Source organism: Alexandromys fortis, unplaced genomic scaffold (genome assembly GCF_014885135.2).
Source record: "Alexandromys fortis isolate MF-2015 unplaced genomic scaffold, M_Fortis_MF-2015_v1.1 scaffold_187, whole genome shotgun sequence".
Classification (NCBI taxonomy): Eukaryota; Metazoa; Chordata; class Mammalia; order Rodentia; family Cricetidae; genus Alexandromys; species Alexandromys fortis.
This window is the reverse complement of record NW_026068088.1, coordinates 2,070,031-2,088,658: the sequence shown is the minus strand read 5'-3', so window position 1 is coordinate 2,088,658 and position 18,628 is coordinate 2,070,031. Positions and strand designations below refer to the sequence as shown.

Here is an 18,628-nt window from a genome sequence, read left to right as displayed (position 1 = left end):
ACCCAAGGCTTTCTGGTCCTTCCTCTGTTCCTGCTTGAGTTCCTGCTCTGATGTTCCTTATATAAGCCAAATAAACCCTTTCCTCCCACGCTGGTTTTGGTCATTGTCTTAGCACAACAGAAAGGAAAAGTGGCACAGAAGAGAATGTGGTAGGTAATGGAGGGAGGGGTTGGGTTCCTTAAGAAGGATAAGATACGTAGAATCCAGTGGCCACAAAGGTAGGAAGGGTATGGAGAGAGAGGCTAATGATGAGAATGTCAAACATGATGGGGCAGTTAGAGCAAGTCAGTGGAGTGCTCGGGAAGAACCGTGTGTGGCGTGTGTAGTGACGGGAAGGTAATCAGTACATGCCTCTTACTCATGTACCCTGTGAAAGGAAGACTAATATATTTATAGAACCTGTTGAAAATGGTGACTGTTTTCTCCCAGATCATGGACCTCCATTTTACTGTGGCACGAGACAGAAATGCTCGCTGTCTGCTGGTTGAACACTGAGGTTGCTTCTGTCTTCCTGGAAGCAGTTGGTTATGTAATGAACTTTAAGGGGCTACTTCTGCTCTTTAACCTTCCACTGTGTGATCTTTAGGAGATCATCAGAAATACCGTTACAGATATTTATAGAGGAAGGTACAGGTTCAGAAGGCTGAGGCCGGAGGTTTACTTGAAGCCAGAGTTCAAGACCAGCCTGGGCAACAGTGAGTCCCCCATTTCAGAGAGAGAACGAAGTAGGCAGATGGACTGAGACAGACTGGGTGTGGTTAAATTCAGTTACCATCTGTGTTGGGTGTTATCAGAGGTGTTTCTGATATCCAGGAGTAGTATTTGTAGCTTTTTGCCATAATCTAGATAAGAGTATCTGATTATGTGAGCATAAGAAAGTCTGGAAAGAAACACAGCAGGTTCTTCCCGGGAGCTATGACAGGCAGGGCTTTCACATCCACACCGCACCTTTATGTGTCCTCCAAATTGTCTGTAAAACTTTTATAATGTAAAGGTGGTTTAGTTGTATTTTGTTCTTAAGATGGGCCTGTGATGTTTGGCAGGAAGAAGGCAGTGGACAGGGAGGAAATAGAGGTGTTGAGAGCTAGGCACAATGTTGCTCAGGGGGTCCTAGATGGAAGGAGTCACCACATCAGAAAGAGGGATTTGTGTTCTTCTGAGTCTGCAAGGAAGTGTGAGAAAAAACAAATGGAATCGGAGCCTGTTTTCTGTCATAAAACGAAAGCCAGCAGCTGAGGCCTAGAGAGTTTCAAGCAGCCACTGTTGGGAGTGTGCAGGATGTGCGGGTGGGCGGTGGACAAGAAAGAGTGGCTCCATCTTATTATAGTTGGACCATGAGATTCCAGTAGCAGTTTAAGGCCTTTATTAAAATACTGGCCAGGTCCCAAAGATTTATTTATTTTTTTTCAACTGAGAGAACTTTTTTTTCCCATGGATCTAATGTTACAGATGGTAGCTAGGAGTTCGGCCACCCTAAAAATCTCAGTGTCAGCCTGTTGTGTTCCTCACCACCTGGTCCTTCCCTGTAACCACGGCTCTCCTGTTTCCTGCATGTCACCCCCTTGGGCTGCAGCGTGGTCACGCTTCCTGAAGAAGAGTCCCATGCCCGTGCCTTCCCCTCCAGGCGCTCTGTCCAATTTTCCCTTCTCTCTTCAGGCCTGCCTTGGTTTCTGCACTGCGGACTGTTCCTAAAACACTGTTCTCTATGCTCAAACTGCTCTGCGTGTTTGGCAGAGCTTTTTTCAGGGAGGAGGTGGTGGCAGATGAAGATTCTCAGCTGTGGGGGAGCACAGGGAGCACGTACCCAGAGCCACATGAGTTGGTCTGTTGGTGTCACTTGTTTTGGACAACCTGTAGAAAATCACGGTGTCACCGGCACAGCCTCGCAACAGCTCCAGAAGGCAGTGACACGCACAGAAGCAATGCAGACCAGGGTTTGAAGCCAGAAGGGTCTGTCCCCTGTCAGAAAAGCTGCAGATGTGAATTTCCAAGCCACTGGGTTGCATCTGGACCAAGCTCAGTGCGCATTATAGACAGGTTTGTTTGTGTCGTTGTTATGAGTCTTCGGGGCAGTTCAGCTTTGCTTCTGCGGAAGTAAAATCAGTGGCTCTCTGTTTCTGTGAGTTCTGTGGACCAGAGCGTCTGTCTGTGAAAGATGTGATTGCTGTAACTTACTCCTTTAGGACTACTGAACACTTACAAAATTTAACATACAATTTCAGTGAATTAAAAAAAAAAACCAGTATTAACTGATGTGTAGGACTTGGTATCCCTGGGATACTGTGTATCTCCTTTTTCCTTAGGAGATTTAAAATTGACTCACAAACAAAAAATTCTTCTCAGCTTTGCCCTTTCCTGTCACAAGTGTGATAGCATCAGCAGTACTCCAGTTTCAAAGGGCTAAACAGGCATCTGAGGGCTCATTTGAGAACCGCCTCACTATTTACATAAATTAAAAAAAGATCTTTCCATGGGACATGGGAGAGGAACATTGTTGCCTCAGAAACGGCTTCTTCCAGCCAAGGTCATAGAACTTCCTGGCCTGGAACAGGAGGAAAAAGGGAATAAGGTGGTTGAGCAAATTGTCTCAGGGCTGTGCAGTGAACTTCAGACATCCATTGTGGGAACCACAGAGGGTAGCTGGGTGCTGGGGAAGAGAGGTGTGAAAGAAAGCCACCCCCACCAGGCCATGAAAAGATAGAACTGTAGGACCATGTCCACAGACATCATCAGATGCTGTGTTAGGGTCTGTGCTCTGCAGACAAACTCCAGCGGGATTCCAGCGTCTGGAGTAAGGAACTGAGCATTAGCAGTAAAGAGGCTGATGGTATGTACGGCAGAGCCGCTGCTCCAACCAGAGACAAAGCATTAAGTTTTGCAGTTGTATCCTGGTGTCTTAGTTCGGCCGGTGACTTCTGAGAGCTCAGCAGTTAAGAGCACTTGTTCTTACTGAGGACTTAGGTTCAGTTCCTAGCACCGGCACGGTGGCTCACAACCTCTGTAACTCCAGTTCCAGAAGATCTGATGGCCTCTTCTGAGCTCCAAGAGCATCAGGCACACTCGTGGTGCACATGCATGCATGCAAGCACAATACTCACACATGAAATTTAAATATATATATATGTAAATTTAAAAACAACTGACCAAAACCAACTTGAAGAGGAAATTTGGTTTACATGTCTCCATCACGGTCATTGAGGGAAAGCCAGGATAGGAATTCAAGGCAGGAACTGAAGACTGTGTAGAAACGGGGCTGCACATCAGAACCACTGAGGAATCCTGCAAAGGCTGGTGGCGGAGTCCTGAACGTCTGCAGCTGGCTGTGAGCAGCCGAGTCTCTGTGAAGCTCCTAGCTCAGCCTGAGAAACACTGCCCAGACCTAATGGTGTGCAGCATTGGTTTCCAGGTGTCCATCACATCCTCAGCAGCTGTTGAAATGGATATGAGTGTGTGCATCTCAAAAGTAATCCTTCATCTCACTCACCTAAGTGTAGATTTACATTGTAGGATCTGAGTGGAAACTGGCTACGCTTCTAAATAAGCTCCTTGAGGTGCTAGCCCCATCTGAGAACAGCAAAGGCCTAGACCAGTGGTTCCCAATCATGACCCCTTCCACGGGGGTTGCATATCAGATATTTATATGCGATTCATGACTAACAAAATTAGTTATGAAGTAGCAACAAAAATAATTTTATGGTTGGGGGTCACCACAACATGAGGAACTGTATTAAAGGGCCTCAGCATTGGGAAGGTTGAGAACTACTGTCTTAGACTAACAAAACATGTTCTACCATTTGTAATTTTCTCCTTGCCACCAGGACACACTAGTCATATCGGCATGTCTTTATTCTAGCCTAAATTGAATGCATTTCCTATGCCTAGTCTTTTATTTTCCTCTCCCAGTTCAGATGTATTGCGGTATGTAAGATAACTTCAAATTCTCTATTTTCATATGAAATATCAATACGTAACATCTTACATAAGTATAGGGTAAAGAGAATATGATATGAGTACTCGCGTGCCTATATTTCATTCATTCATATATTATATATATTTATATTTGTTGTTGTTGTTTGTTTGTCTGAGACAGGGTTTCTCTTTGTAGCCCTAGCTGTCCTGGAACTTGCTCTGTAGACCAGGCTGGCCTCTAACTCAGAAATCTGCCCCCCAACTACTGTGATTAACTGTGTGCCCATGACTGCTGGATCCTCATTTCCCACCCCAACCTCCACCCAGCCAGTAACACTTGTTGTGAGTCTGTAAACAGACTGTGTCAGCTGTCTAGGACATTGTAGAAACATCCATCCTCAGGTCCACCCAGATCTACTTTATGAGAAACTTGGCAGAGGGATCCAGCAGCGTTTTTTTTTTTTTTTGTTTTTGGTTTTTTGAGACAGGGTTTTTCTGTGTAGCCCTGGCTGTCCTAGAACTCTCTTTGTAGACCAGGCTGACCTTGAACTCACAGAGATCCGCCTGCCTCCGCCTCCTGTGTGTGAGAATTAAAGCCACCAAACCTGTTGAGAACCTCTACTCCTAGAAATAACCAGCAATGTGCTCATCAGAGGCTTCAGGGCAGCCATGAGTCTTCATTGGACTTCCTGTTAGGGCTCTGGGGACTGAGCTCTGGTCAGCCAGGGGTTTTTCTTTTGTTTTGTGTGTTTGTCATTTTGATCCTCCAGAGAACGGAAAATTTCTGTCCTGGATATCTGGGGCAATGTGTTTTATCTCTTAGGGACCAAAAAGGAAAGTCTTAATGAAACTTGGCTTCTTTGTGCTCTCATTTTGTTATAAAATCAAAACAGTAGCTCACAACTGTCTTCAGTAGTAGTGACATTTAAAAATTATTTTCACACATATAGTCTGTTACATTTCTAATGTGTATAATTGATCATATGTGCGTGTGTGTCCATCAGCATTTATCCTTTGGAGAAGTAGAAGTTACTGTCATAGCGTGAAGTAGCAGTAAGGAAAGTTGGGGAGATGTTTCTGATCTAGGTCTTCAAACCCCTAGCCCCACTTTTGTCCGGGGTACCTCTCTGGTCTCATAGTCTACTTCTCTCCCATCGTTTACCCCCTTCTGCTTTCTCTGGCCCCTTCGTGGTCCCTGAAGCTACAAGTGACATTCTCAAAGAGACTTTCCTGACTAAAGTATCACACACTCATTTCAAACAGATACATGTCGTTTCCCAGTGTTCTCCTTCATTTATATTTTTCCTTTCTGGCACTTAGCTTCTGACACACACGTGTGTGTGTGTGTGTGTGTGTGTGTGTGTGTGTGTGTGTGTTCGTTCACACTAGAATGTAGGTCATAATGGCACAGATTTTTATCTGTTCTATATATTGCCAAAAGTGTCTTGTGCTTACATACACATAGTATATTCTTTGTTACCATCTGCAGGGTGAGTGAATGACTATCTTCACATACATTTCTGTGGCTGATAACTGCCGAGTACTCCACAGGCTGGTTTTTTGCTTTTATTATTACTGCAGAATTGAGTGAGTGGCCGTCTGTCTTCTGTTCTCTTTGGAAAGGAGCTGCTGAGGAAACAGTTGCTGCCTTTCCCCCATTTTCTGTGTAGAGAGCAAAGTCTGTCTAGTGAGCTCCACTTATCCTACCCTAGCCTAGCCTTGCAAAGGGTGTGTCCTTATAGGTCACTTTAAATCAGTGGCTTCCTGGTTTAACCACATCTACTTGGTACAGCTGGGTCAGGCACTTGAAAGAGGTGAAATGGCAAGTTTTATGTTATATGTGTGTGTGTGTGTGTGTGTGTGTGTGCGTGTGTGTGTTATATATGTAAAAAAACAAATTTTTTTTTGTGTGTATGGTTTTTGTTTGTTTTTCAAGGCACGGTTTCTCTGTACAACAGTGCTAGCTGTCCTAGAACTCACTCTGTAGACCAGGCTGGCCTCAAACTCACAGAGATCCGCCTACCTCTGCCTCCTGAGTGCTGTGATTAAAGGCATGCACCACCACTGCCCAGCATATTCTATATATTTTACCACCTCTGGTGGAGGTGGGGTACTAGATTCTCAAAGCGCAGTTCTGCCAGCAGTATGCCCAAAATTACTGAAATTGAGTAAAAAATATTTTTAAAAAAATCTGACCCAAGGGTCGGGTGGTGGTGGCGCACAACTTTAATCCCAGCGATCAGAAGGCAGAGGCAGGCGGATCTCTGTGAGTTTGAGGCCAGCCTGGTCTAAAAGAGCTGGTTCCAGGATAGGCTCCAAAGCTATACACAGAATCTGCCCTGCCTCCCCTCCCCGCCCAAAACAACTGACCCAAGAGATGGCTCAGTGGTTAAGAGCACTGGCTGCTCTTCCAGAGATCCTGAATTCAGTTACCAGCACCCACGTGGTAATGGGATCTGATCCCCTCTTCTTTCTGATACTCTCTTCTGTCATGCAGGCATAGATGCAAATTACATAAAAATACATGAGTACATAAATCTTTTCTTAAAACAACTGACCAAACACTTAGGGACAATTAGAACTAATCCTTTACAGCTCTTTTTTTTTAAAAAGGACAGCAGAAAAGGTTGGAGGTGGAGATAGCCCATTGTAAAGTGCTCACCTGGTATGGCCAAGGACCCGGGTTGAATCCCCAGCAGGGTACCAAAGGAAAGAGAAGGTGGTGGGGTGGGAAGGAAAGAAGGACAGAGTTTTCAAGCAGGGTGTGGTGTTGTACTCCTGTAATCTCAACACCTGGAGGCGGAGGCAGAAGGATTGAAAGTTAGAGGCCAGCCTTGGCTACATCGTGAGCTTCCCATCTCGAATCACTTCTTGATTCATTTAATGAGGGCACATTATCCTGATGCCAAACCAGACAAAGATACTAAAAAAAACCACAGCCTCACATCCCTTATCCATATGGGTTCAGGACTCCACAATATGAGCCGGGGAGGGAGGAAACAGTGACCACGATTAAAGCCACCTCTTACTCCTCCCCGTTCCAGTCTGCCAGGCTCTGAGACTCCCAGGCAGGCCTGTTGTCCTCTAGTGAATGCACATCTGCCCACAGAGCTGTGAAGGCACCAGTACACAAAAGAAGCCTTGGCCTTCTCTCTGTTCCCAGAGCACCGGGGAGTGCCGGGACCCAGCAGATCCATCACTTACCCCTTCCTGCCTGCTTTCCTGCTCACTGGGGCTTCCCAGATGCTCCCTTCCTGGGCTCTTCTGCTCTCTGCTGGCTTTCAGAAGGCTGTATTGGATCTGCTGTCTCATGTCATGGCCTCACACATGGTGACTCCCCTTTTCTCCCACTCCCACCAAACTTGGTGGATGTCTCTGCTTTTAATTCTACTTAATCATTAATTGGTTAAATTATTCATACAGAAGGCAAAAGCTTCTGACCAAAATGTATTTTTTAAAGTATTCTTTCAAGAAGGTATCTATTTTTTTTTTCTCTGCTGGCTAGTTTTATGTTAACTTGATACAAGCTAGAGTGATCTGAAAGAAGGAACCACAATTGAGAAAAATCCCTCCAGAAGATCTGGCTATAGGGCATTTTCTTAATTAGTGATTGATAGGGGAGGGCCCAGCCCATTGCAGGTGGCAGCACCCTTGGATTGTGGTCCTGGGTTCTGTAAAAAAGCAGACTGGCCAGACTATTGTGGCATTCACTTAATTCCAGCTCTCGGGAGGCAGAGACAGGTTAATCTGTAGTAGGAGCTGTGGGCTGCATTCCTGCCACCCAGCTCCTGCCCGCCTGGCTAGCTTATGCCCCAAAATAACGACACACAAACTGTATTCATATAAACACTGCTTGGGCCATTTCTATTAATGTGTGTAGCACCACGAGGTGTACTTACCAGGAAGATTCTAGCCTATGTCCATCCTGGGTTGGAGCTTCATCGAGTCTGCTCTGGAGAGGGGAGGCATGGTGTCTGAGCTCACTTCCTCTTCCTCCAAGCATTCTGTTCTGTTTACTCCACCCACCTGTGTTCTAACCTATCAGACCAAGCAGTTTCTTTATTAATTAACCAATGACCTTCCTCCATCACGAATCTCTGAGTTCGAGACCAGCCTAGTTTACAGAGCTAGTGCCAGGACAGCCAGGGCTCTAAAGAGAAACCCTGTCATGGAAAATAAATAAATGAAAGAAAGAAAGAAAGAAAGAAAGAAAGAAAGAAAGAAAGAAAGAAAGAAAGAAAGAAAGCTGAACAAACTGCAAGGAACAAGCAAGTAAGCAGCACCCCTCCAGGACCTCTGCATCAGATCCTGCCTCCAGGTTTCTGCCCTGTTTAAGTTCCTGCCCTGGTTTTCTTTACTGATGGCTATGATGTGGAAGTGCAAGCCAAATTAACCCTTTGTTCCCCAACTTGCTGTGGTGTTTAATTCCAGCAATAGAAATAGAATGGAGACATGAAGGTCCCCGTGGGGTCTCTAAAAACATTCCCCAGATCCCTTAGGAAGAATGTGTCATTTCAAGTCAGGGGTGTGAACAGTCAAAGTGGGTCTGGAACATCTTGTCAGAGAAGGAGGAAGCTGTCAACAACCACTGATCACATTTTGAAGGAACTCAGGAGCCACCTCAAAGGTCCCTCCTAACCAAAGATGGGAACAGTTGAGGACTAACAGGTAACGGAAGTATTACACGTGATGCAGGTGCTTCTTACAGTGCTTTTAAATAGAAGGTCAACTGGGAGGCTGTAAGGACCAGTGTGTGTGTGTGTTTATTCATGCAAACATTCATCCCATGATCCTGTTAATCCTGAACCTAAGGACAACCCAATGATGTGGGAAAGAATGCCACCATCTTGCAATCCATATTAAATAAGAGGTGGAAAACAGTTACCTTTGCTGCTCACAAAGGAAGGGTGGGTGAGGAGCTTTGAGGGGTCGCCTGGGTGGGGAGCACCTTCTGGTCAACTCACTAAGTGACAGCATCACTACTGACAAAATTGACATGTGGGTCCTGTAGTGGGGTAGGAAGACAAATTAAGAAAAAGACAAAGTCTTAATCTAGCCTTCAACTCATGTAGCAGAGAATTACCTCAAACTCTGCTCCTTGAGCCTCTGCCTCCCAAGATTGGGATCACAGACAAGTGCCACCATTCCCCAAACACCCAGGTCTATGATGTAATGCAAAGCACAGACAAATGTGCTTACAAAACAAAACAGACCTCCAGTTTGATTCTTTATGAACTTCAACTGCCTGTCTTTAAGAGATAGAGAAGGAATACTGCCACACTGTAAGTATGACTGGACACCTGGGAAAAGGACCTGCTAAATATTATACTGTAGTTCCTCTCCCTCTCTCTCTCTCTCTCTCTCTCTCTCTCTCTCTCTCTCTCTCTCTCTCTCTCTCCTTTTTTCTTTTTTTTTCAAAGCAGGGTTTCTCTATGTAACAAACAGCCCTAGCTGTCCTGGAACTTGCTCTGTAGTTCAGGCTGACTTCGAACTCACCTATCTCTGTCTCCCAAGTGCTGGGATTAAAGGGGGTGTAAATAGCTAAATTTTATTTTTAATCAGCAAAGCAATCATATTTTGAAATAGCACCAAGCATATACCTTAGTCATCTCTTACACACGTGTAGCTTGTATGCTTTACATATATTGTATTTTCTAAATGAGCTAACTTCAGTTTTCTGAGACAGCTGAATTTTTGTCTGGTTTGCTTGTTTTTCTGAGAGTAGCCCGGGCAAACCGTAAACTCACTATGTAACCCCACTGTCCTTGAATATGAAATTCTCCTGCTTCAACCTTGCAAGTTCTGTTTTACCACACCCAACTTTTATGAGTTGATTTGTATTTTGTGTATATAACTAAAAACTTGCAGACTTGTCCTTTCTTCTTGGGGGACAGGGATGGGGAGACAGTGTCTTGCTGTATAACTGGTCTGAAACTGTGTAGCCCAGGCTGACCTCAAACTTCTGCTGATCTGCCCAGCTCTCCCTCCTGAGTGCCAGGATTACAGACCTGCACCACACATTCAGCTGCTTGCAAGTATTTCTTGAGAAAACATTGCATTTTCTCTCTGAAATATGTATCTCTCTTTTCTAGGACATTGCTTTAGGTTATATGAAAGAAATGCTTCCTCTTCTCTAAGGTCTACCAGGCACACTGACTTGAAGAGGATCAATGGATTTTGCACCAAGCCACAGGAAAGTTCCAAAGCTCCAACCGGTAAGTTTTTATGGCTTTATCCATTTATGGAATAGGCAGGCCCCATCCCCACCCCTTAGAATTGTTTGGCATCAAAAGAACCTGAGGAGGTCGGCCAGTGTGTCCTCCATCATGCTCAGCCTTGTAGCATTGCCTTCCTTGCTGTGCGTGCATTGGTCGTGTTCACAGTGCACAATGGGGTGTGTGTGTGTGTATGCACATGTGCACGTGTGCCACAGGCTAACATCCGGTGTCTGATGGGGAATCTTTGTCAACCAATTATCTTTAAGAGGTGGGACCAAGTTAGGATGTGGCTTTCTGGGACCCAGAGAAAAAACTGCCCATGGTCCAGGTGCCCTCTCTCTGTGTGGTTCCCTCGCAGCACAGCTGAGCTTGGACTTCTCATTCCTTTTTCCTTGAGTTTGTCCCCTATAATAAATAAAATATAGTTGCTTTATCTTTAAATAGCCTGGTTATTTCACAAACCAGATTAATTCACCAGATTAATTCAACAGGTGTCCTCCTCAACCATTCTCCACTTTAGTTTGTTTGTTTTGGTTTTTTTGAGACACGGTTTCTCTGTGGCTCTGGAGCCTGTCCTGGAACTAGCTCTGTAGACCAGGCTGGTCTTGAACTCACAGAGATCCGCCTGCCTCTGCCTCCACTTTAGTTTTAAGACAAGGTTTCTCACTGAGTTTGAGGCTCAGCGATTTGGCAAGACTGGCTGGCCAGCCAACGCCTCCCCAGGTGTGCACATCACTCCTGGCTTGTTTTTTTTTTTTATTTTTATTATTTTGTTTTGTTTTGTTTTAAATGGTTCTGGGAATTACACTCATATTCTCGTGCTTGACTGAGTCATCTCCCCAGCCACATCAAGAGATTATGTTTGAGATCAAATATAATGAGGCTAAATTCTGGGTTTGGCACTGACTTCATACCTAAGGCCAAGTTGCCACTGTGGGGGTAGGGGTGATGCACAGCTATAATGTCCCAGCTGTGTTTGTCTGCAAGCTTCTTCTCAGGTGTACTTGGGCTCTTCAGGTCTTGGTGAATAGAAAGGAACCATCCCTAAAGGGCTTAAAATGTGTCTTTTCCCTTCAATCTGGTGTTTCCCTTTCAGGGTCTGGGATCTATCCTAAGCAATAATTACTCTATATGGAAAAGACTGGGAGTGTAAAGATGTTACATGTGTATAGCATATATATTTACATCTGAATGTCACACTCAGAATGGTTACATGTAGCTGTTGACAGTTTCTTGTAAACACTGTAGTACTGTAGCATGTTACATATCTATGAATATATATATGTATATACATATACACACATACATACACAAACATACACACACACATATATGTGGAGATCAGATTTTGTATTGTATGAAGACATAAGCCTTGTTCTTGCATATAAAATGCATGCTCATGCTCACCAAGATAAAGCTGAGGAAATATACCCTAATTAAAGTATACTGACTATTCTATGGTAGTGGCATTAGGAATGGTTTACTTTTTCTTACCTATTCTTTCTGAATTGCCCTTCTTTTTTTTGGGGGGGGGGGACCTGCGGGCAGTGTTTTGAGTATCCCAGGCTGGGATTCTCTGGCTCACTGTGTAGCAGAGTCTCAAAGCCAATCCACCGGCTCCCCAGCTGCCCTCACAGGCTGAGGTCATAGGTGTGTATCCTACACCTGGCTTCTAGATCCTCTTCTCAAGTGGCTTAAATTCATGTTGGGGTGGGGGAGGGGAGTATGAAGCCACATGTGATAACCCGAGAAAGATGGAAGGCCAGCCCGTTTCTGTACCTGCACAGCTCTCACTCCGGTGGTGTCCCCCTCCCATGGCTTTCCTGTTCCTCTTGCTGTTGTTTCCTGAGGTGAAAGCAAAGATGTGTTGGGCATGAGGTAAAGTATAGCTCTCAGTGGAAGAGATGTCTGAGAGACGAGTGGGCTGTGGGTAGAAGTTGGCTTACAGTTGGTGAATGTCCTGTCTCATCCCAGCACCTTGTGAGTCCCTGTCTCTGCTTCCCATCCTCGGTGAGTTCTCTCAAGAGCACCTCTCTCTGGCAGTCTTTGGGACCTGCCCTGTTTTGCCTCATCAGCAATCTCTGCTTCCTCTACTGCTTTCTCCTGTTCCCTTGCCCGGCTCTTGGCACTCTCTTCCTTAGCACCTCAGTGTCTCACCCTTCACACAAATGTTTATCTTTACTCCTTACTTATCAATGGACCCTCAGGGGACTGAGGGACATTTGTTTATTCAGACTTGAACAAATCTATTCTTCATGATGATTGAGCTAGCAGTGCTGCTGGTCCTAAGTCCTCTGGGTTTGAGGTTCTCCGGGAGCCCTTCTTTGTCACAATTCAATCTCCCAGTTTTCTGTTGTCTTCCGAGTGACTTTAATGCTGCCGACTCTGGTTCAGGGCCAGCCCTCACCTTTTTATTCGAGTTTCTGCTTGGGCTTTTTGCCAGATCTGCACTTTGCCCTTTCCTTTCTTCTACCCAGTGTGAAGACAGAGATGAGCAGAGCCTTCCTGGCTTCAAAGTGCATCTCCCGGGGCCAGCTCTGCTTGTGCAGGTCTTTAGTACGTGCCCTAGGGAGACAGGCAAGTAGGTCTCTGTGAGCGCCAGACCATCTCGGTTTATCTGTATGGTGAATTCCAGGCCAGCCAGGCTTGTATGTAAACAAGAATAAAAAGTATATCCCCAATGCAGTGAATTCCCCAGCTTGATGTTCCGTGTCTGTCAATGTAATCTAACCATACAACCTGTTTCTTACTCTACTGGAGATGGGCTTTTGTCCATTATCAGCGCATCCTCTTCACCCTAGTGTTTCTCGTGGTAGTCTTTCCACTTTATGGCGGCTAGGCCTTATATTTTGCCCTAGTCCTCATGGCGTTGTGGAATGTCACTTGAAAACAGGCATCTGTGCAGTCCTCCTCACGTCACATGAAGCTCTGGATCTACCTGAAGCCTCATGGTGTTTCCGTTCACTGAATGGCTACAGGACACAAACAGTATTTTTATCTGTTGCTTGATTTGAACATTAAAATCTCATGCAAGATTCTTACCTGTTTTTTTCCACAGAATCTTACAGACACAGAGTGCCCCTGCACAAACCCACGGACTTCGAGAGGAAGATACTGTTGTGGTCAGGACGCTTCAAAAAGGAGGAAGAAATCCCGGAGACAATCTCGTGAGTGCTGGCAGGGTCGTATGCAGCCTGAGTTTCTCACTGGTCTCTGATGGGGAAAGCAGAGTGCGTTTGAGCTCTGTTTAAAATCTTCTGACCAGATTTAGAAACATTCTCCATTCTCTATGTGTTTTCATGTTGGCAGGTACTCAGAACAATGACTGCTGGGAACCTTTCTGTGTGTTACCTAGTGACGGGTGGACCTGTCTGTGTGTTACCTAGGGACGGGTGGACCTGTCTGTGTGTTACCTAGGGACGGATGGACCTGTGCGCTGCTGAAGCAGCCACGTTTAGCTGCATCCCCAGCTCTAGGAATGTGGGAAACAATAACGTGCGTTGTTTTAGCTTGTTTTTAAGCTCAGCACAATGATAATAATTACATCCTACAAAACCCTCCTAAGAATCAGCTCTAGGCAGGATAGTATTGTGATGCAGCAGCTTTAGTTTGGGTCTTAAACATCCTCCAAAGCCCATCCATGCACTCACAAGAAGCAGTAGAAACTTTAAGAGGTGAGGCCTCAGGCCTCATCTAGGAGGTTATGGTGCATGCGATTAGTCCCAGCATTCAGGAGGCAGAGGCAGGCAGAGCTCTGAGTTCGAGGCCAGCTTGGTCTACAGAGTGAGTTCCAGGACAACGAGAGCTACACAGAGAAACCCTATCTTGAAACTGCCCCCAGAGGTGAGACCTCTTGGGAGATCTTCAGAGATCCTCCCGATCCTCTTCATCTTCAGCTCTTTTGCTTCCTTCAAGGTAAGTTATCCCATCCTCTCACACATCAGCAGGCTGTTCATAAACTTCTTCCTCTTCATACGCTGGTCACCTCAGGTTTCCCTCACAACCAGGAAGGGGTGTCTTCCTCTCCTACCTCTTAAACCTCAGCTGGAACCAACTTTTTCAGAATTTCTAAGTTATGTATACAGTTCCTCTAAGCCAGGGTTTTGCTGCCTTAGTTAATACCGTTGACACTTTGGACTGGAATATTTTGTGAACTGCCCTGTATATGGAAGGATGTTTACAACATTCCTGGACTCTACTGCTGCAGCCAGCGCAGCCTGGAGAGCCGAGACTGGTGGTGTGTGCCGGGATTGAGACGCGGAGGTTTCAATCTTTTAGGAAATTAGGGCATTGTCAACCTGTTTGGCTACTTCCTGCTGAGCGGGGGCGCTGCATTATTGGGGGATATTTTACATCAACATTTCAGGGAGTCTCATTAATTCAAACCGCATAAATCTGCAATGAATCCACAGGTTCTCATCCTCTGTGGAGACAAAAGCAGAACCTCTTTTCCAAAGTATCAAATTCTTAGGCCTGTACTTTAAAGTCAAAATGCCTTTCTTAGCAGTTCCCAGAATCAAATGTCTTTCTCCAGTCCATAACACAAAATACAACACTATCAACACAATAACATATATATCTACACATTGTATCTTTTGAGGCCCTCAATTCACCTTCCTGCCTCCTCATTATTGCTTCCCTACTGGCCAGTCTGCTAGAGGGTGCCCTTCAGAGCATCTCTGGGGATGAAAAAACACATACTCCTTTTAATCTGACTTGGCTTGTTCCCACTCTGGAACATTTAAACCCCCTCCTGCACAAATCTTTGGCTGTCTTCCTTGTTACTTCTGTGCCTTGTTGCTTTAAGAGTTTCAGTTACTTTTTGAGGCCTTTCAATTCACCCTCCTGCCTCTTTATACTTGCTTATATTTTGGAGGATGTCCCTCAGAGTTATCTCTGGGGATGAAAAATAAAAACACTTTACCTTCCCCAATACGCTCCTCGATTTAGCCGGCAGCTGGAGCGACCCTGTTCACGTGTCCCCACTTTCCAGATCTTGGTGGAACCTCCACTTGCTGCGGCCAGGGCAGCCTGGATAGCCCAGACTAGCAGAGACTGGCGGGGGTGCCGGGATTGAGACACAGAGGTTTCTTTTCAGGTGGAAGAACAACAACCTTTATTTTGCCCAGCAACCTTTTATACCTCTACTCCTTCTGTGGTGCCCCACCAGCCAGAAAGAACACAAACATCCTTGTCAATTACAAACCACAAGGAAGTTCCGCTGAAAGTTTGGCTGTCAGTCAGGGGGAGTGAGGGCAGCTGGATCACAACATCTACCCTCTAGATGCCAGCAGCAGTCTCTCCAAGAGTGTCCCTAGGTGATGTCACATGCCCCATGGGGACAAACCCATCTCAGTGTTCCACTCAGGTGGAAGCAGTGTTCAGTCTCCTGCTAAGGACCCTGACTGGCCAGCATGTGGCCAGAAGTGAAACTCTCTCCCTTGTAGGCATCCTCCTCAGAGTGAGGGAGTAAATGTCACACATTTTCCATCAGCAAGAAACCTCCTGGGTCTTCTGGCTCTGGTCTGAAGTCACAAATGAAAAGGACCTGGGTTCGAGCAGCACATCTTTTCCAGGGAGACAGAATGCATCTGCTTCCTGCTCATAGAGTCCTCCTGCCCCTCTAGCTGAGTGAGAGAGCACAAGGCACCCCAGAGGTACCTCAGCAGGAAAGACTTAGTCCTTCTTAACCCACGTGANCTCTAGCTGAGTGAGAGAGCACAAGGCACCCCAGAGGTACCTCAGCAGGAAAGCCTTAGTCCTCCTCCTTAACCCACGTGACAGCGCCCTCTTCTGAGAAATGGAGTGCACCAGAAATTGTGTGTGTGTGTGTGTGTGTGTGTGCACGTGTGTGTGCACAGGCACATACCTTGCCTCCTTTGTCATTGGTTCCTAGATTCTCACAGACCCAAAATACTACCTTGGTGAGTCACTCTGGAAAGTTCTTTCCTGGGCTTGGGCAACTGATTGTCTTGTTGATGCTTCTTAGCAGGCCCCGCTTCTCTTGTCTTTCATTATCATCACTATCCAAGGAGTTCACACATACATCTGTGTTTTGATCTAATTCAGCTACCCATGCCCTTCCCTCCTTCCTTCCTTCTTTTTCTTTTCTTTTTTTATTTATAAATTCTGTTTATTTATCTTACTATTATGGTTGGGGATGAAGCTCAGGGCCTCACATATACTAGGCAAGTGCTTTGCCACTGTACTAGATCCCAGCTCTCAGGATCACTAACTAAAGAAAAAAATCATGTCAAGAGGATTGGTCCATGGACTCCAGTGTGAGCGGTTGTGAAACTCAACATAAGCAGTGCACAAGCCTGCCTTCTCTTTCAAAGTGTGGCCTGGATGCAGAACTCTGAAACCTAGAACTAAGAACGTCCATGCAAACTTTCATTGAAAACTTGAGAAAGCTGTTTACCCTATTTGCAGAGTAGCAAACTGGCTGTCAATCAACCCAGAAGCATGTTAGAAATGCATTTCAGGGCCCCACTCCAGACCAACCTAATCAGAATCTGCCTTTCTCAAAGTCGCTAGGAGCTTTATCCCCAGATTCACAAGGCCTGAAATACCTCATCCTTTAGCTGGTGAGCCCTGAGTCCCCTTAGAATGAGACTAATTAGTAAACACTCCAGCAGGTGGCTGCTCACTCCTGTGACCTTGGCTGTGGAAAGGAGCCCTTTCCTGCCAAATTCTACACTTCCCTCCCAACTTGATGTCTGTTTATTTTTTTAACCAAACTTGCTCCTTTTGAGATGAGTGGAAACTGTCATACCCATATTGAAGCATATTTTCCTTTATAAATGGTTTCCTGAGTGTAAGCTATGCCCTAGACTATAGGAAGACATTCCCATTCCAGATACCACACAAGTTAAAATGGTTTGGGTTTTGTTGCTTTTATTTGTTTATTTGGTTTGGTTTTCATTTTTGTTTGTTTTTGTGGCTAGTGGGATCTCCATTGGTTTTAGTTAAGCTGTTAAACAATTCACTATTTTGACAATTTGTTTCTAGTTCCTACCGTCCTGCAGGCCCAGCTTTAGTGCCTGGAGAGCTCCAGGTTCAATCTGCCTCCCGAGTCCAGCTCCCGAGTCCCAGCTCTTCCATCACACTGTATATGTGTTCACGGTCCTTCTCTGCCTGGGCCTTTTCCGTGGCAGCCTTTGAAAGCCACTGCTCTTGCTGATATTCAACATTACACATGCTAAATATCGGGAGAACAAAGTAGAAAGCATTCCCGTTCCATTATTTAGAGATAGTCACTTCCTGTGCACACCCGCTGGGGAGACCCATTTGGACTCCATGTGTCCTGTCTTGCTCTTCTAGGTACCTTGGTACAAGCACGACCCACTGCCTTCCTACAGAATCACGGGGATAAATAGCCTTCTCATTTAATTTTAATTACATTTATCCAGTTAGTGTCTTGGGGTGGTGCTCATGACACAGCATCTGTGTGAAGTCAGACACCTTACAGAAGTGTCTTCTGCCATACATGCCCTGGGAACGAATTCAGGTCATCAGGCTTGGCTGCAAGCACCTTTACCTACTAAGCCATCTGTATACTCAGCCTTCTCTTCAGACTCTTGAACTTATGCCTCTTTGCTTTTGCCCAGGAAATTGTCAGGGCATGTAGGTCATCCGTTAGAGGGCAGATTAGAAAAGCTATATGCTAGGTGCTTGCCAAAAAGCCCCAGCTCCAGCTCACTGTCACTCAGCTTTAGCAAGTTTTAGCCTTCATGACAAGATGAACATTTAAGGGATTATTTTGCTGGCTCATGCAATCTCAAATCTAGTCCCGGTTTAAGACAGAGCCAAAAGCTAGGTTAGAGGCTAGAGAAAAATACAAATTTGCTTGCATTGTTTGAAATAAAGCCTAAAGTTTGTTTTGCTTTTGTTTGTTTTGAGACAGGGTCTTTCTCCGTAGCTCTGGCTTTTCTAGAACTTGGTATAGGGAACAGGTTGGCCTTGAGCTCACAAAGATCCTCCTGCTTCTGCTTAAGTTAAAGGCCTGTGCCACTATTCCCAGCAAGTGTAGGTTTTGTTATATGGAATGAACTGTTAGATGTATTAATAAAAATGAAAAAGACTTTGAATTAATAACATAGTTTCTAACACCCCCCCCACACACACACACATTAAACATTGGAATAATCAGGGCTACAGAGATGGCTTGGTGGTTAAGGGCGCTGGCTGCTCTTCCTGAGAATGGGGGTTCAATTCCCAGAACCCACATGTGGCTTATAACTTTCTGTCTCATAGGAGATCCAAATCCGATACCTTTGTCTGGCCTCTGACTCAGACACTGCATATATATGGTTCACAGACATACTTTCAGGCAAACCACCCATGTGCAAAAAGTTTAAATATGGGGGAGAAAACTGGATTTCACAAAGAATATTAACTCTTCTATGTTAGTTTTTTTTTTTCTGAACTATATTTTTGTTATAACTTGAGAACATAGTAGGCCTTTTTTTTTTTTTTTTTTTTTTTTTTTTTTTTTTTTT

General features: G+C 45.2%; 1 protein-coding gene across 2 annotated transcripts in view; it reads left to right on the top strand.

Moving 5' to 3' along the window:
• The window catches only part of Fam162a (family with sequence similarity 162 member A), a 28,469-nt gene that overhangs the window by 5,794 nt on the left and 4,047 nt on the right, over window positions 1–18,628 (top strand). For both annotated transcript variants that reach the window (XM_050122359.1, XM_050122360.1), the window contains exons 2-3: window positions 10,002–10,124; window positions 13,186–13,294. In XM_050122359.1, the coding sequence (XP_049978316.1) occupies window positions 10,002–10,124; window positions 13,186–13,294 (232 nt within the window). The remainder of the gene's footprint in view (window positions 1–10,001; window positions 10,125–13,185; window positions 13,295–18,628) is intronic.